Source organism: Delphinapterus leucas, chromosome 9, assembly GCF_059928025.1.
Source record: "Delphinapterus leucas isolate spDelLeu-1000000601 "Yukka" chromosome 9, BTC_Dleu_Yukka2, whole genome shotgun sequence".
Lineage (NCBI taxonomy): Eukaryota > Metazoa > Chordata > Mammalia > Artiodactyla > Monodontidae > Delphinapterus > Delphinapterus leucas.
Window position 1 is genome coordinate 45,303,745 of NC_143137.1, and position 16,445 is coordinate 45,320,189.

Genomic DNA, 16,445 nt, shown 5'->3' on the forward strand with positions numbered 1-16,445 from the left:
ACCTGCTGGTGGGGGCGAGGATGAAGAAACAGGGTCCAAACTCAGGGTACCGCTCCTAGGATCTGGGGGTAGCCATTGCCCACCCAGACGTGGCACCCTGCCCCAGCTGGGACACAGCTGGGTCGGCATATCATGCCCTGTCCAGCTGTCCCTGGCCTGAGCCTTCCCTCTCACTGTGGTGTCCAAATGGAAGAGACAGATGTCCCATTTCTAAGAAAGGGAGAATACACAGCATCCAACCTCCCTCCACTCATACACAAACACAGACGTTTCAGAACCGTAGATGATACACATAACAATGATGCGTGCCCTTTTACCCGCCCTGGCTTTGAACTGGAGAATTACTGAAGCACAGAGCCTGGAGAAGCACTAGAAGTCGCCTCATGTCATGAATGGGGAAACTGAGGCCCAGAACAGGGAGCACTGTGTCCACCATCTCAGCAGTCTGAGCCCAGCTGGGGCAGATTGTGTGTCTCTGAATCCAAGCCTGTGAGTCCTTCCAAGCAACTTAGGTCTCCCAACAGGACCTCAAACGCAAGGACTTCAAATGCAAGCCACGTGTGTTACCTGAGGGGGTGGACACCCCCTCAGGTAACACACATGGCTCCCAGACAGAGGGAAGGAGATCATGAGGCAGGTAGGTGTAGAGTGGGAAGGCCACCACACACTCCATGGCCAGCCTGAGTCGCCGTGTGTGCCTAGAGCAGGGAAAGCAGGCCCTGTCCTCCTCTGGCTTAGCCAAGACCCAGGGTCCGCAGTGCTTCACTGGACATGGAGCTTATCTGTAAACCAAGCACTAGGTCCTTCTCCAGCCACTTCGAAGGCCTCTCCAGGAACACGTCCCTTTGTCCCCTGGGCCTCTTCCTCTTTATAAAACCAAGCAAAGCAACATTCCCCATCCTCCCAAACTCTCCAAGCGTTCCAGAACGTGCCCGTGAAACAAGCCCACAAACACACTTGGACAGAAACACCACAAGCTGACACAAATGAGGTGGGCCCCGCACATGGGCCACTGCATTCTAGCACTTTCCTCCACCTGTCCTGAACCTGGTTCTGCCCCAGTTTAAATTCTTAGGGTGTGGTCTGGTAACTTGTGGCTGGGCAGCCAGGACAGGAGTTTGGGTGCAGCCACTCCTCCCATCAGCAGCCCCTGCTAACAAGCATGGCAGGTGTGGCTTCCCCTCCCAAACCCTAGGACACCCTGGCATCCGTGCTGACTCAATGTCTAAAGCACACAGAGAGAAGTCTTTGCAGAGGTCTCCGATTTCATTAGCTGAGCCCAAGCCAGAGAAAGCTGGTGACTGGGGCTCCTCGTGGTCCGGGGTGGTGGGGGGGCGATGAAGGGGAGCCCTGGGCCCTGGGCACATGGAGGTGTAAGGTGCTTCGCGATTCACTGATATCACAGAAAGGTGGCTGGTTCATCCCAGTCATGGCTTCGACTTCAAGGGGAACTGGGAAGGGGGAGGGCTTAGGGGCTCTATATGGTGAGTGCAGTTGGGGAAGAGTTTCTCGGAGGCATCCATCTCTCAGTGTTCTGCAACTGATGCCTGGGGACAGGAGGGACAGAAGGGAAGCTACCAGATGAACCCCCGCCTACCTTGAGTCAGGGGTAAAATAATGGAGGTGGTGAAGGTCTTCTTCCATGGGTCCCTCCAAACTCTTTCCATCTCCATTCCAATCACATCCACTTTTCTGGCTCCTGGCAATTTTTCTTGGGCCAAATGAAAAGCACCAGAACTTTCTCTGGCCTTAGCCCCACATCCAAACTGAAGACTCTGACTGGAAGAGCCCTGGAGCTTTCCCACTGTCTGATACCCAGGAACTGGACACCTGGATACCAAGATGTTGGGTGAGCATGGGTCTCGCCTGCACCGAAAAGCACTCCAAGCTGGACCTCTGGCAGCCTCAGGGACTGGACCAGGCCTGAAAAGAGCCACGGGGTGGCGAGTAGACTTAAAGAGTCCGGACATACCGAGAGTCAGACACTGCAGGGGGGCTGTCAGGCAGGGCCCACCCCGAATCCGCCAAAGCAAGGTCACCAGCCTCAGCTCACAAGGCCTCCCACACAGGGTCAGGCGATCACTGAGGCTGGCGGGGACGGGGTCGGGTGGAGCTGGGGACCTGCCTGAGGTGAGCAGGGACACAAGGTAGAGGGGATGGGATGGGACGATTTTCCCAAAATTAAGGAGTATTTACATGTCTGGGGTCAATGCCCAGGGGCCCACGGTGGGCGGGGCCAGCGCCAAAACGGGGAAGGGAAATACCCGTCTGCGCCCTGCATCCTTCTCCCACCTCGGGGAGCTGGGCTCCCAGCCCAGGGCCAGCCCGAAGGGAGAGAAGAGGCACAGCACGCGTGCGCCAGCGCCCACCCACCCGAGCCCCAGCCGCTGTTCCGAGGAGAGGAGGGGGCAGGGTGGGCTCAGGTGGCCAGGTTGTCGGCTGGGAGGCCAGACATGCGGATCTGGGAGCTGCTTTTGCTCAGGATGGAAAGCTGGGTGCCCCCGTTCACCCCGCTGCTGGCCAGGGACGGGTGCCGGTGCTTGAAGTCCATGGTGAAGTAGCGGTTCACCTTCCAGCTCCGCCACTTCCGCTTGATCTCCGCCTGCACCTGCGGGGGGCAACTTGGGTGGTCACTTCTGGGCGGACACCCTCCCACACCTCACCTGCCCGCCTGCCGGCACTGGGGCCCCTCCCAGGCGGGCACTCGCATTAACGGTGGCTACAGATGAGGATCGCCTGGAGAGCTTTAAAAACCCAGGTGCCCAGACCATATCCAAATCTCTGGGGTGGGGCACCCATATGTTTTAAAGCTTCCCAGGGGATTCCAATACGCCGTTAGGGTTGAGGATCAGTAAATAAAGCACCCTTCTGGGCCAAGACCCCCCCCCCGTGTTGCAGTTAGCATGGTGTGCGCAGGGCATGCCCAGTTTCAGCGTCCACATACCCACCCCCTTTGCCAGCACTTTTGTGCGGTGCAGGCACCCTCCACCTCCAGTTCCGGCTCCCACTTCCACCATCGGTCCTGACAAGCTACTTGTACTCCGACTTCTTGTGTGTCCCAGCCACTCCCTGCAGGGCCTTGTCTGCCTCTCCATATCTACCCTTATCTGACCCTTCTGTAGGTGGTCTGAGCTAATCTTCTTATTTCTCAGATGCAAAAAGAGGAGGAAGCCTGCCATGGTCACCCAGCCAAGGCCCAAGCACTTGGTGCAATGACTTCTGCCCACTCTCCAAAGCCATCCACCCATTCAGCCCCCATCCCCATCTCAGCATCTCTGTTCTGCACTCTGCTCAAAAGCCTCACCCTAACAGGCCTGGAAATGGAGCATTACTAGAAGGTTCCAAGCCACTCCTCAGGGTCCCTCAAGTCCCGCTCTTACAGGGGATGGGTTTGGGCAGGCAGGCCGGCCTGCTGGGGGCAGGGCTGAACTTTGGATAGCTCCCCACTCAGCACCCCTGCCCATCACCAGCCTCAGAAACTGTATGTACCATTTCCTGTGCCTTGTCCTTCCTCACTTTCGGTTCGCCCTGACTAAGGTGTGTCTTATGGTGAGAGCCCTCCCAGGTGGGTCTGCACTCAACAGTTGGTGCCTTTATGGAGGGAGCTCGGCTCCGGAGGCTGGGCCTCAGCTGCACAGCAGGCAAAGTGGGAGAGAATCTGGCACAGGGTGGAGGCCGTCAGGAGACGCCAGCACGGCTGCCGGCCCCCTCCTGTAGGTCGGGAGGATCAGCCCTGTGCGCCCAGCAGGCCACAGCCCTGTCTGCTCCCCAGCAAGCTGTACCTCCACTGCTAAGAAGGCCAGGATCTTACCTCCCCGTTCAGAAAACAGTAGAGAACAGCCACCACAAAGCCCTAGGGAGAGAAGACAAACAAAACCTGAGAATGCCAGCAAGGAGCCCTCCACCCGGAGTGTGTGGGAGGCCGCAGGAGCAGCGGGTGACACCAGGAAGCAGAAAACTAAGATGATCTGAATGCAGGCACCTGCCTGGGAATCCGCGGTAAGATGGGAAAAGTTCTGTTCCACCAGGATGGCCACATCCATGAAGCCAAGTGGCGGGCGGGGGCATTCCCTCCCACTGACAACCCTGGCTTTGGATCTCACATTCCCTTGGTCAAATCCTTCCCATTCCCAAGGGCCAGCTCTAACCCACGCTCTAGAGGAGGCCTTCCCTGCACGCCCCAGAGTGTCCTCTGGGCTCCCCAGCCGGCCCGCAGGCCCCCTGAGGGCAGCAGTCCTACAGGACAGAGCAGTCCTGTCTGTATCCACCACCACCTCCCCACTCCACCCTCCCACGGCCAGACACCCTTGTACGCAGAACACACAGAGCACCACAGAAGCGCCTGGGGCAGAGTAGGTGCTCAGCTCTTCTACACACATTCTTGACTTATATTCTGTGCATTTAGAATTCTTGTGCTGAGACAGGAACCCCAGGCTCTGACCCCCAGGCTGGGGCTTCGTCAACAAACCTCCCAGCCTTCCCAGGCTAAGAACCCGAACAGGTAAAATGGCTTTGAATTAAAATGGGGCAACGGAGAGAGTCCGGTCAGATACACAGAATAACCTTGCGACCATCGAGGTCAAATACTCCTCTAAACAGCTGGGCTAGGGAGAGGCGCTCTATCCTGGGGACTTTCAAGGGAGCCACCCACCGCCTTCACTGCCCCACTCATGCGCCCACCTGTTCATTTACTCACTACGCATCCTCGCACTGACTCACTCACCCCTTCACTCACTCATTTACAGCCCCGTTTACTGATTCCTTCATGCATGGACTTCTAGTCTCTGGCTCTCTCATCCCCTGGATCACTTATTTACATATCTGTTTGTTCATCCCCCTGTTCAGCTCATTCAGCTCCCTGTGACCAGATCCTGTGCTGGGGATCTGTCTTACTTGGGTAAGACAAAGCTCCAGCACTCACGGGGTGCATGTTCTACAGGCTGAAGTCAAAGAGGTCTCTTGAGGCCACTCTGCCCACCCCCAGGGCCGATGGTGAGGGGCGGGGAGCTGCCGCCTTTGATTGCCCAAGGTGTCTGGTTCAGGACACCCAGACGCAGCAGCAACAAGAAAATAACAGCTTGTCTTCTCGTGGGAGCCTAGAGGGTGGACAGTAGAAAGGGCTCTCCCAGCTCCCTTCTAATCTAATCCTATTATTCCAGAGGTGGAACCTAGAATAGGTTAAAGACGTAGAACCACCAACAAGGTAGAGGCCAGGGCCCTGGCTCCCCATGAGTTCTGCCCTCCACACACACCACACCTACCTGGAAGGAGCCCAGCCCCAGCTCAAACACAAGTCTCTCCCTCTTGCTGACGTCCTCTGGGGAGAAAGCAAAGACCGTGTAGTGGATTCCAAATAGTGGGATGAGCAGCAGGGTGGACCGGGCGAGCCGTCTGTGGGGAAAGAGCAAAACCTCTGCTCCGGGGGCTGCCAGGGCTTGAGGCCAGAGCCATGCAGGGCAGAGAAGCCCAGTCCCAGCCCCTACTCTCCCCCGGAGCTGGGGCCCCTATCCATGGGCTCCCTCAGGATTCTCTCCTGGTGCGTGGGGCCTGGGGGAGATGGCAGCCAACAGAGCCCAGGCTTCCAGAACTCCCTGGGAAGTGCTGGGGAGACAACCCCCTGTCTGCAGGGCACCCATCCCTCTAGGCCATGCCAGTATCCTGTACAACCACTAAACATGCACATGTGAGTATGTGATTTACACAGACCCTTTGTGGGAGGTGCGAAACCTCTGGGAAAAGTGAAGTCAGGGCAAAACCCTGGGATGGGATTTGGAAGGACAACACAAGGTGTCCTCAAGCAAAACAAGCATTCTCCTGCTCTGAAAAGCAGCTCCCTGTGCCTGGAAAGAGCAGCCCCTAGGGAACCACAGAGCCGGTCGGCTTTCCTGAGTCTGGGGCTAGCCAGGCATGCTCATGGAGAGTGATGGAGAGGCGCTGACGACAGGGAGGCGGGTGGGGAACATTGGGCAGACCACAGAAGGAGAGACATGGGAGGGGTCCCAGGAAGGATTTACTGACTCCGAGCATAAACAATCACCATCTGGCAGGAGGAACCTGCCACCTGGGAAGCTGAGTCGGGGAAGCAAAGGCTGTCTGCTCAGGTGGGGGTAGAACGGGCAAGGGAGAAACGGCCCAAGGGACCTCAGTACTCTCTGAGGCCAGCTCTTCTGAGGTTCCTCTGACTGCAACTGGCTCCTGGGCCCAGTGGGGAGGGGCTCTTGTCTGAGAAGGTGGGGAACAGAAGCCACGGGAAAACATCAAGAGTAGGCATGGCGACGTGCTCTTTGTGGGTCCTGCTCCAGGGGGAGGGCGGCTCCCAGAGGGTCTCCAAAAGGGGGGACCCCGTCTCTGCCCACCTCAGCAGACTGGCTCCCTTTGGATCTCCTGGAAGAGCCAGCCCAGCCTTACAGGTGCAGTCGGCCCCCTGGGCCCTCCTAGCAGAGCTCGGGCAGCGGGGTACGGGGGTGGCCGTTTGACTTGGGGCAGTCACACCGTGTGCCCCTCCCTCCCTCTTTCCCATCCCAGCCTTTCTGGGAGAGAATGTTCTACTGAATGTGGGGCTTCCGGATTTCAGGAGAAGAAGAATCCATTGAGTCTGAGTGATGCCCTTGGCTTAGCAGCATCTACCGAGAAGGAAAGGATGGGGAAGGGGAAGAAAGAAAAGCAGGGGAGGAGACACAGCGGAAGGGGAAGGAATAGCCTGGGGAGACCTTCAGGTGGACCAAGGCTCAGTCCCGGAAGGAAACAGCCACTCGAGTGCCCAGTGCCCACCAATCCTCCCCGTGCTCACTGACTGCCCATTCTATAGGACCTGGGGGTGCCTGGACCAGAGCGGGCGCCAACAGGATCTGATGGGCTCCCACTCAGAGCCCAGCTGAGTTTGGGAGTGGTCTAGCCTCTCATCTGTCTGTCCTCTCTCGGATGTGGCTCTCTGAAGGCAGGCATGGGACCTCACTTAACTGTCATCTGCCCTGGCCAGCACACGCCATGCACAGGGCTCACACTCGGAAAGTGCGCGTCCATGAAGGGATGACCACACAGGCCCGGGATGAACACCTGGGAGCCCAGGTCCTGCTCATGCTTATCTCCAGGCACCCAGAGGGCAGCGGGAAGTGCCGGCTGGAGAATGAAAGTCCAAAAAGAAGAGGACAGTGGCCTGGAACTGCAGGCGTGTGGACATCTTGCGGGTGCCTCTGTGACCCTGCCTAAAGGGGTTACTTTAAAAGAGCAGCTTAACTCAAGAAGCTGAGGAGGGAAGGCAGCCCTGGGATGTGCCGCGGTCCCTGCCTTCTTGCCTCCTCTCCCCAGAATGGATCTGTTTCCAGGGATCTGCCCCTGACGTTTGAAAAGTGCCCTGGAAACCGAAAGGCCAAACTTCTCCAGCTTCCGTGGTGGTGGTGGATGGGACGGGTTTGGTACGTGAGAAACACAACCTTTCAGGCCCTTCCCGGCCCCAGGCAGATGTGGCGAATGCAGCGGGGCATCCCACAGTATAGTCCAAGGGCAACGCCTTCCCTCCCCTGTGGCCCCAGTGCAGCCCAGGAATAATCAGGGACTTCTGCCAGGGACCCAGGGCACCCCCATGACTCCTTTTGGTAGATGGGACAGTGGAGGCAGGTGAGGAGGTCACTAGGTCTCAGAGTCCGAGGACCTCTGTCCTTCGGAGGCCTTGGGCTGGGAACATATGGTGTGAACCTTGGAACCCCGCGTTGAGGAGTCACAGACTCAACGCTACGATCTGATTAACCCAGAGAGACCACGGCACAGGGCCTTAGCCTCTGTCTTCCTGCCCCAAGGAGGCATCACCGGGCAGAAGAGGCCTAAAGAGTACAAAGAAGAGCTCCAACGGTCAGAGCCCCCCGAATTCCAGTGGGCTCCCCCACTTAAAGGGATGTCCAAGTTGGAGCTGAGGCTCCAGCAAGAGATGCCCCAGGGACTACTGCTTAGGACTCCCTGGGTTCAAATCCTCACCCTGCCAACCGTGTGGCCTTGAGCGAGTCATTTCACCTCTCTGCGCTTCAGTTTCCTCACCTGTAAAATGAGGATAATACAAGTACCCACCTAATAGGCTTGTGTGGGGAGTCAGCCACTCAGCATGTTCGGTGGGAGTGAGGTGCGTGGGGTGAGGGCCCCGCCCCCTGCAGGAGGACAGCCTAAATGAACTCAAGCTCAAGGCCCTTAGAAATAATTCGGCAGTTACAAAGATTGAAACCCAGAGACGTGGGGATTTGCGGAAGACCACACATCACGACAGCAGCAGCGGCAGAGGCTTCAAAGCTGCTTCCTGCTCAGCACCGGCCGCGCCCCAGCTGCTCCACAGCGGCCACAGCCCCATGCCCGCAACCTCCCCTCCTGCCCCAGGCCACGAGGTTGCAGAGAACTCACAAGACACACAGATGTCAACATGCAACAGCTGGGAAAGGGCTTGGGGCTGGAGGCACAGGCTCGCTCCCTGCTCTCCTCCAGCCTGGGCGGACGCAAGCTCTGGGCGGTGGCGGCAGCAGCACGCGTCCCCCTCCCGTCCAGAACACCCAGCCGCGGCCACGCCACGCACACTTACAGAGTAATGGTGGACACTTCTGACATCTTGCAAGGGTGCGGCTGAGCCCGCTGTGGCCTGCAGTAGCATTTCTGCACGCAGCTGCTGGGTGTGACAAGACGCGCATTACTTCAGCGGCGGGCACTGGGCAACGAGAAACTGAGGTGGGACTTAGGGCGACCCGGTCCACAGGGCGTGCAGAGAGGCCCAGGGTGCAGAGAGAGACAGGGCCGGGGCGTCACGTGGAGGAGAAGGAGGAAGCCAAGGGCCGAGACGTGGTCAGCTCTGGACGCAGAAATACACACCTCTACATATATACGTGTGTGCACGGACGCACAGGTACATGCGAGCCCTCACACTGGGAAACCGACAGGTGGTGGGGTTCGGGAGGGAGGGAACACGTGTGTTTGGAAGGTGGGGCCTGACTGGGGCTCACGCAGGGGACCAGGAACTGTCTCCAGAGTCAGCTCCAGGCACAGAGCATGGCCTTGACGGAGATCCCTCAGCAAGATGGGCAGCTGGAAACTCACGCCATGGACCTCACGCTGGCCCAGCCCTGGAATCAGGTCATTTCTGCACTTGCTTGTGAAAACCAGCTGGAGCACCCACTGGTCCTCCCCCCACCCTCCCCTCCCGCACCTTCCTCTGACTGAGCCCCCGGGTACCTCAGTGTGGGCCTAAGGGGAGCAGAGGCAGGATGGATGGAGCAGACCCATGAAACACTACACATCCACCATGTAAGTTAAAATTAAGTGAAAAATCCACTTCTTGGGTTGCCTGAGCCACACTACAAGGGCTCCACAGCCACAGGCAGCTAGCGGTTCCTGGGCTGGACAGCACAGGTCTGGGGCATTGCCAACACTGCCCAGAGTCCTACTGCACAGTGCTGGCTAGACTTCTCGATAAAAGTTCAGAGCGCAGGGGCTGAAGGCTGAGAGAGCACCTTTCGGGCTCTGCCCCGCTGCCTGCGGAAACGAGTCACCTTAAGGAGACACCCACAGGTGGGCCCAGGATGCCCGTCCAGCTCTACCTGGCACTGGGCGAGGCACAGAGCTCTGCCTCCTCAGAGAGGTCTCAGGCTCAATTTCCACCTGCTTGTGCTTGGGTCGGCACAACTCATTTGTTTCCATCTCTGACAAACATGGAAGAAATGGAGTAAGAGCTGTGTCATCTCGTCAGACTGCAGAAGAGGTGCCCATTTCACACCCCCTCCTCAGGCATCGTGTGGCGGAGCTCCTAGTAGCTGCTGGCGAACTGATCAACCGGAGGGGGTCGGGTGCAAATAAGAACAGATACGCACAAAGAGGCCAGACCTTTGGCATTCATGGATTCATAATTTGCGATTCCCACTCTTTTAAGAGTAAGTCTGAAGGTCCTTGACATGTAGTGACACGTCATTTTGCTGAGGCGAACATGTGAATCACACACTTCAAAGATGGGGCAAGCCGAGGTCCACCCAGCATCCTTGCCTCAGTTATGTCTGTGGTTCTCTCATTTAATTAACAACATGTTTCAATTCACACCAGACTGTGAGATGGGCACTAGTGAACCATTATACAGATGACGGATGTTATGATGCTCTGCTACCCAGACCAGCAGTATCAGTACCACCTGAGAGCTTCTTAGAAATGCAGAATTTCAGTGGCTGGCTCAGACCTGCTGCCTCAGAATCTGCATTTTAACAACATCCCTAGGTGCTCCACCTGCAAATCAAAATTCCAGGAACACTGTTGTGAGGAAGTCATGTATTTGAGAAGTTTTTCATGTGCCTCAATGAAATGTCAAAGGTCTGTTTTGTACACATACAAAGAGACAGATGGACACATACAAGTATGTTTTCCTCAATAATTAAAAGAGCTTAATTGGGTGTTCAGGAATGGAAGCCATTCTAGTCTTCAAATTTATTCTCTACCTTGCCCAGATTGAAAGGTTGACTACCCTCTCCTACAGCCAGTGGCCTGACCCCTCAACCTTGGCCTGGAAATCACAGAAATCAGGGTCCAGGAGCCCAAGAGCCCAAACCTCAGATGTCACTTCCTGCACACCCAAACTCTAAAGCTTCAGTTGTTCTCCTCTGAGACCCCCTTTCCCCAAACCTCCAATGACTGTTCAAAAGGATCCAGTGAAAAGAAACAAAAAGGAAAAGGGGTGGCAGAAAAGCGAGAGACAGGCATGAGAAAGAAAGACGTCAGAATCTCTGAAAAGTCACTTGTTAGTGAAAAACAGAAAAGAAATGCAATCAACAGGAAGAGATAAACCTAGGCTGGCTGATCAGCTCAGTTCTCACTTGGATCCAAGGGAGGATAAGAAACTCAGACAAGGGTAGCGGATAGAGGCTGCTTGGAGAACCCCACAGCAGGTGCACGGCTCACACCCACATCTGCAAGTCAGGGAGCCCTGGCTCCCAGGCCTGACTCTGCCAAGGCTTTGCTGTGTGTCTGCAGGAAGGTCAAAGCCATTTCCAGCCCATCTATAACCCAGGGATGCAGCACATGGTTTCTTCTGACCCTGCTTTGGTCTCAAGCTAAACTCCACGAATGCTGCGGTGTCTTTTGCGTGCAAGGCTGCCTGGGCTGTAGCCCCTGGATGCTAGACAGAGACCCCTGCAGGGGAACCCTTTGTGGGCAGCACCCCTGTCTATTTCACCCTGCTCCTAGTGGTCGGCATAGCACTGGACACTCGGCAGCCCCACAGAATGTTGTGACCTGAGCTAAACGTTCTCCATAGGGTCCCTCCTGGTGCTAAGATGCTGTGTACCCCTAGAGCCCCGGCCCAGTCCCCAGGGAGGCACTCCCCACCACACTGGTACGCCAGCCAGCAGCCCAGTTCAGCAGATCTTGGAGTTTCCCTGCCCACCCTCCTTCTCCCCCGCAACTGAGGACCAGCCAGCCCTCAGTGCCCCTGGCCTGACCTGGGGGTCGGGACACCTGAGCTCAAAGCTTTGTTTGACCACTGACTTGCTGATTTTAGGTGTTGCCGCTTTCCTTCTCTGGACTTCAGTTTCTCCACCTGCAAAATGGGGGCAAACATTCCCTACTGCCAATCCCTAACAGGAGCTGTCAGGATAGGGTGCTCCCAGACAAGGGAGAGAGTGCTTTGGAAGGAGAAGATAGAGCCCCATGTGAACTGAGAGCCTTAGGTTGTGGGCTGAGAGCTTCCCGGATGCACTTCTGCCTAGACATGGAAGAGTCTGTCTTCAGAGGCGAATGTCATCCCTCCGACACTGGGTAGGTCACAGCCCTGCTGAGCTATATGCTATCAGGTTGGCCAAAAAGTTAGTTCGGGTAACATCTTATGGAAAAAACCTGAACAAACTTTTTGGCCAACCCAATACATCACGGTGTCTGTTCTCCTTCCTTTACCCCAAGGTGCCGTGGGGACCTGCTCTGTGGGATGCCTGAGGGAAATACAGATGGGGTTTCCCTCCCCGACCCCAGACCCAAGAGGCAGCTCCCAATGCCCATCTTGCAGCAGGGAGAGCACTGGGAATAAAGCCAGCTCCCTGCAGGGCCAGGCCTGAGATGCTCTCAGCACAATCAGTGTCTGCCCTGAAACCTCACCCTCCTGTTTCTCAACCAGTTGGCTTCTCACAGAGGTAAACTCTGGTCCCCAAGACAAGGCAGGCTAACCCTGACCCCAGAATGGGCCTGAGCCCAAACCATCTGCCCCAAACCAAGTCGAGCCTAAGCGCAGGCTTAGCCCCGACCCAGGCCCACACTCCATGCCTGGCCACTGCCCAAGTCCTGAGCCCAGCCACTCCTTCTACCAGCCAGTGAGAGAATGGAGGTGGCTCAGGGCCACTGTCCCCCTGCCGGAGCCTCAGGTCCCAACAGGTCCCTCTGCGGCTGGGTCGGGAGCGCCGTCTTGGTCTAGGGAGGAGGGCAAACCCTTATCATCTGAGCAGCTGGAACCAACCTACAGGAAGGGGAGTGAATGCTGGTCTGAGGGCACAGGCAGGGGGTCCTCTCGGGCTTTCTTGGGGATGCCCAGGCTTAAATTTGTTCTGGAAACAGGAAAAACCCGGAAAGCTGTTGTGGGCAGATATGAAGGGATATCAGCCCAACACGTAACTCTGTTGACCCAAGGGGACTCGGACGTAGCCCCGAAATCTCCCTCTCCTACCGTGTCATGCCCCTTTTTTAATCCCCCCCATTGTCTACCCCCTTCCCCACCTGCAGCAGATACCTCCCAGCTCAAAGCACTCCAGGTGGGGCAGTTTTTTACAAGGCTGGAACCCACTGGGGCCTCTTCTTCCAGGAAGCCTTGTTTAACACTATCTTCTTGTCTGTAAAGTCTCTGAGGGTAGAAATGATGGTGCAGTCGAGTTTGAAGTCAAGGGTCTGCCTGCACTGTGGCTATGGCTTCACTCTTTCCTGCTGGATTCATCTAACTTCACTGATAACTAGTTCCCTTGGCTGTAAAATGGGGATTATAGTTAATCCAGATTTGCCGTGTGGGCATTAAACGTGCATGTACTGAATGGCAAGTGTTTTTAAATGCTCTGCAGCTCTTCGCGGCATGGCCACTTTGAATGTCCCTCACTTTCACCAGTAGGGTCTCCTGGACCCTAGAAACACTCAAGCATGATGCTGCATTTAATGGGATCAAGCTGACCCCTTGTCCTGTGTCAGCCCTCCCACCTGGCTTGCAGACCACATCCACCTGAGGTTTAATCTTTGGGGCTTGAGACGAGCACAAGTTTAGATTTCTCTCAAAAAAAAACTGTGCTGAGATTTGAGGGGGATTTTTTACATGATAAAAGTAAACCAGGGCTTCCCTCGTGGCGCAGTGGTTGACAGTCCGCCTGCCGATGCAGGGGACACGGGTTCGTGCCCCGGTCCGGGAAGATCCCACATGCCGTGGAGCGGCTGGGCCCGTGAGCCATGGCCGCTGAGCCTGCGTGTCCGGAGCCTGTGCTCCACAACGGGAGAGGCCACAACAGTGAGAGGCCCGCATACCGCAAAAAAAAAAAAAAGAGTAAACCAACTACAGCCATACCCCTGAGATATTGTGGGTTCAGTTCCAGACCACAGCAATAAAGCGAATACCGCAATAAAGCGAATATTGCAACTCACATCAATTTTGTGATTTCCCAGTGCATATAAGGGTTATGTTTACACTGTCCTGTAGTCTGTTAAGTGTGCAATAGCATAATGTCTAAAAAAAAATGTACACACCTTAATTTGAAAACACTTCATTGCTAAAAACTGCTAATCATCTAAGCCTTCAGTGAGCCACAGTCGTGACAAAGATCACTGATCACAGATCACCACAACTATAATAATGGAGAAGTTTGACACATTGCGAGAATTACCAAAACGTGATGCAGAGACACGAAGTGAGCAAATGCTATTGGGAAAATGGGGCTGACAGACTTGTTCAACACAAGGTTGTCACAAACCTTTAATTTGTAATAAAAGCAATAACTGCGAAGCACAGTAAAGTGAAGCGTGATAAAACGAGGCATGCCTGCAGCTGGTTCTTTAAACGTTTGTACTTCAATGTATAAACCCTGTGCTAATTACAGATGGTTCTTATCTATGCATTAGGAAGGCCTGACAAGACTCTACAGCTCCCAGTCTACAATTTACCTTGAAAACCCTGGCTCCACACTTCCCTCCCTCCAGACCCTGGGGTTCTTGCTGCCTGGGGAGGGATGTCCAAGCTGGTAAAGTATGTCCGGGGGTCAACAGAGGGTCCTTACTCAGGCTGCAGCTGAGCCACCATGTATGACCCTGCACAGGCAGAGTGAGGGGAAGCTAGGAGAGGCCCCAGAGGAGAGGTGCCAGGGACCTCAGAAGAAGAAACAGATCCTACCAGGAAGCAAGGTGGGGCAGGAGCTGGGGGAACCATGCTTGCTTAGAGCTCAAAGGACAGACAAGGCCGACTTTGCTACCCACCAGCTTCAGAGGCCCGAGATGACTGCTAGCGTGGGAACCAAGCCACCCTCAAGCAGGATAAGCAGGCCAGACGTAAGGATGTGGTTTCTGACACTGGACCAGAAAAGGTGAGGGGAGCGGTGGGGCCCTGTTTTGTGGCTCCTGGAGAAGAAGGCAGGAATGATCTCTCCGGGGCAGTTACTTGCAGACAGCTGGCCCTACCAGCCCATCAGGGCAGGGCCTCCAAGAGTTTATGACTTATGTGGATGAAAAATTTTCAGCTACATAACATACACATATAAGCAAAGGTTGGTAAACATTTGCCAAAACATGAAAAAATAAAGGGCAATAAATGGAGAGCCAAAAGAAGGAGGGGAGGGGCGGTCAATCTAATCATCCTACACGCGGGGAGGAGCAAGCCTGACGGAACCAGGCCCTAGGCTAACCCCTGCCGCCAGCGGAAGGGCTACTATCACAGGAGAGGTGCCCAGGCTGAACAGAGACCAAGGGCAATCTCCACTGACCTGGGGAAGCCTCAAGGAGCCTGAGGGAAGGATCTGGTGCTGATCCCTGAGCAGTTCCTGCCTCTCCCTCTCTCCGGGAGAATGGCAGGGTGGAGGAGCCCTCTGCTGGAGTCTCTCTGCTGTCCCACTTGTCCACTGGGCAGCCCATCAAGGTTCTGAGCCCCAGGCTGCAGCCTCTGATGGAGGCCGGACCAGCCCCCTCTGGTGCCACGAGAGCACCTCAGCTCCTTCTAACCTGCTCTCTTCTTAAACTGAGGACGCAACACATACGGCTTCCACGCCAGAGACTGTCCTCAGATTCCCTGTGCCTATCTGGCCCCTCCAGCCAATCACAGGGCACCAACCTGCCTCCCCGGGGCCGGAAGTGCCTCCACAGCACACACACCCAGATGGTCATGTTCCTGACCACAAAGCAAGAAGGGTTGAGATGGAAGATGACTGAAGGAGAGGTGGGCAACTATATTTTAAAGGTACTTTAACCCAAAAGAATTCTTGCCAATGCCCATGCTAGGGTACCCCATCAGCGACACCCAGGCCTTCTCCTCCTGTGTCCTGTGTGCAGGGCCCATACACCTGTTGGACTTGACCATGGCATTCACCTAATGGTACTTACAAGTAGATGCTGGACTCATTGCCTCCCATGTCTGGAGACTGAAGTTTCTGCACGAGGATGACAATGATGCCGATGAAGAGCACAAAGTTAACCTGAGAAGCAAAGAAAAACCAGATGAAAATGATTCTGAGCAAAGACTTTCCACACCCCGGCCTCTGCACTGTCTGTTATTCCCCCAACAGGGCCCTCCTCCCATCCAGTCAAGATCCCATCTAGGCTTATAATCTTAAGATGGCAGCATGAGAACACACTCATTCACCCCCCAGCCTCCCTCCATATCACTGAAATGACAGAAGAGAGAGATGAAGAAGAATTCCATAAGAGTACTGAGAAATAGCAAAGATTATCATGAGTGAGCCAGAAAAGGGAGCAATTTCTGGAAAAGAAAGAGCAAACAGTGTCAGGGTGATGGAAAAACTACAGTGCCAAGGAGCGAAGAGGCTATCGCAGAGGTGAGAGCTGTCCTCTGGAGAAACTCCAAGTCCAGAGTCACTGAATACGGAAAACCAGAATGGACAACCATATAAGCATTATTAATTAAAGGACTGCCTGGGGATAGCAATAACGTTTACCTTCAGACAAAAGCTCTCTAAACAAAGCGGGAAGCTGTGTGTATGGTGAGAAAGGAAGAGGGAGGGGAGCAAATAACAGCAGCAACATCTGGCTGTAGCAAAGCAGCGCTCAAGGAGGAAACGGAGAGCCTAACACTAACTTAATAAAAAATAATAAATATTGAAAATAGAATAATTAACCATTCAAATCAAAATCTAGGGAAAGAGTACCACAAATTTAAGTTATACAAGAAAGAAGTTAAAGATAAAAATTCATTAAAGAGGGCTTCCCTGGTGGCGCAGTGGTTGAGAGTCCGCCTGCCAATGCAGGGGACACGG

The 16,445-nt window shown here is 55.1% G+C and overlaps 1 protein-coding gene across 2 annotated transcripts in view; it reads right to left on the reverse strand.

The window, feature by feature from the left end:
* Window positions 1-1,904: 1,904 nt before the first annotated feature.
* The window catches only part of ADCYAP1R1 (ADCYAP receptor type I), a 39,242-nt gene continuing 24,701 nt past the window's right edge, over window positions 1,905-16,445 (reverse strand). The window contains exons 11-15 of one of the 2 annotated variants that reach the window (XM_089917544.1): window positions 15,556-15,647; window positions 12,459-12,542; window positions 5,262-5,391; window positions 3,812-3,853; window positions 1,905-2,608 (exon numbers count right to left, since the gene is read on the reverse strand). In XM_089917544.1, coding sequence (XP_089773670.1) covers window positions 2,420-2,608; window positions 3,812-3,853; window positions 5,262-5,391; window positions 12,459-12,542; window positions 15,556-15,647 — 537 coding nt within the window. In that variant the 3' untranslated portion in view covers window positions 1,905-2,419. Of the gene's footprint in view, window positions 2,609-3,811; window positions 3,854-5,261; window positions 5,392-8,560; window positions 8,645-12,458; window positions 12,543-15,555; window positions 15,648-16,445 lie in introns of both variants that reach the window. The other variant, XM_022583933.3, reaches the window with a different exon arrangement.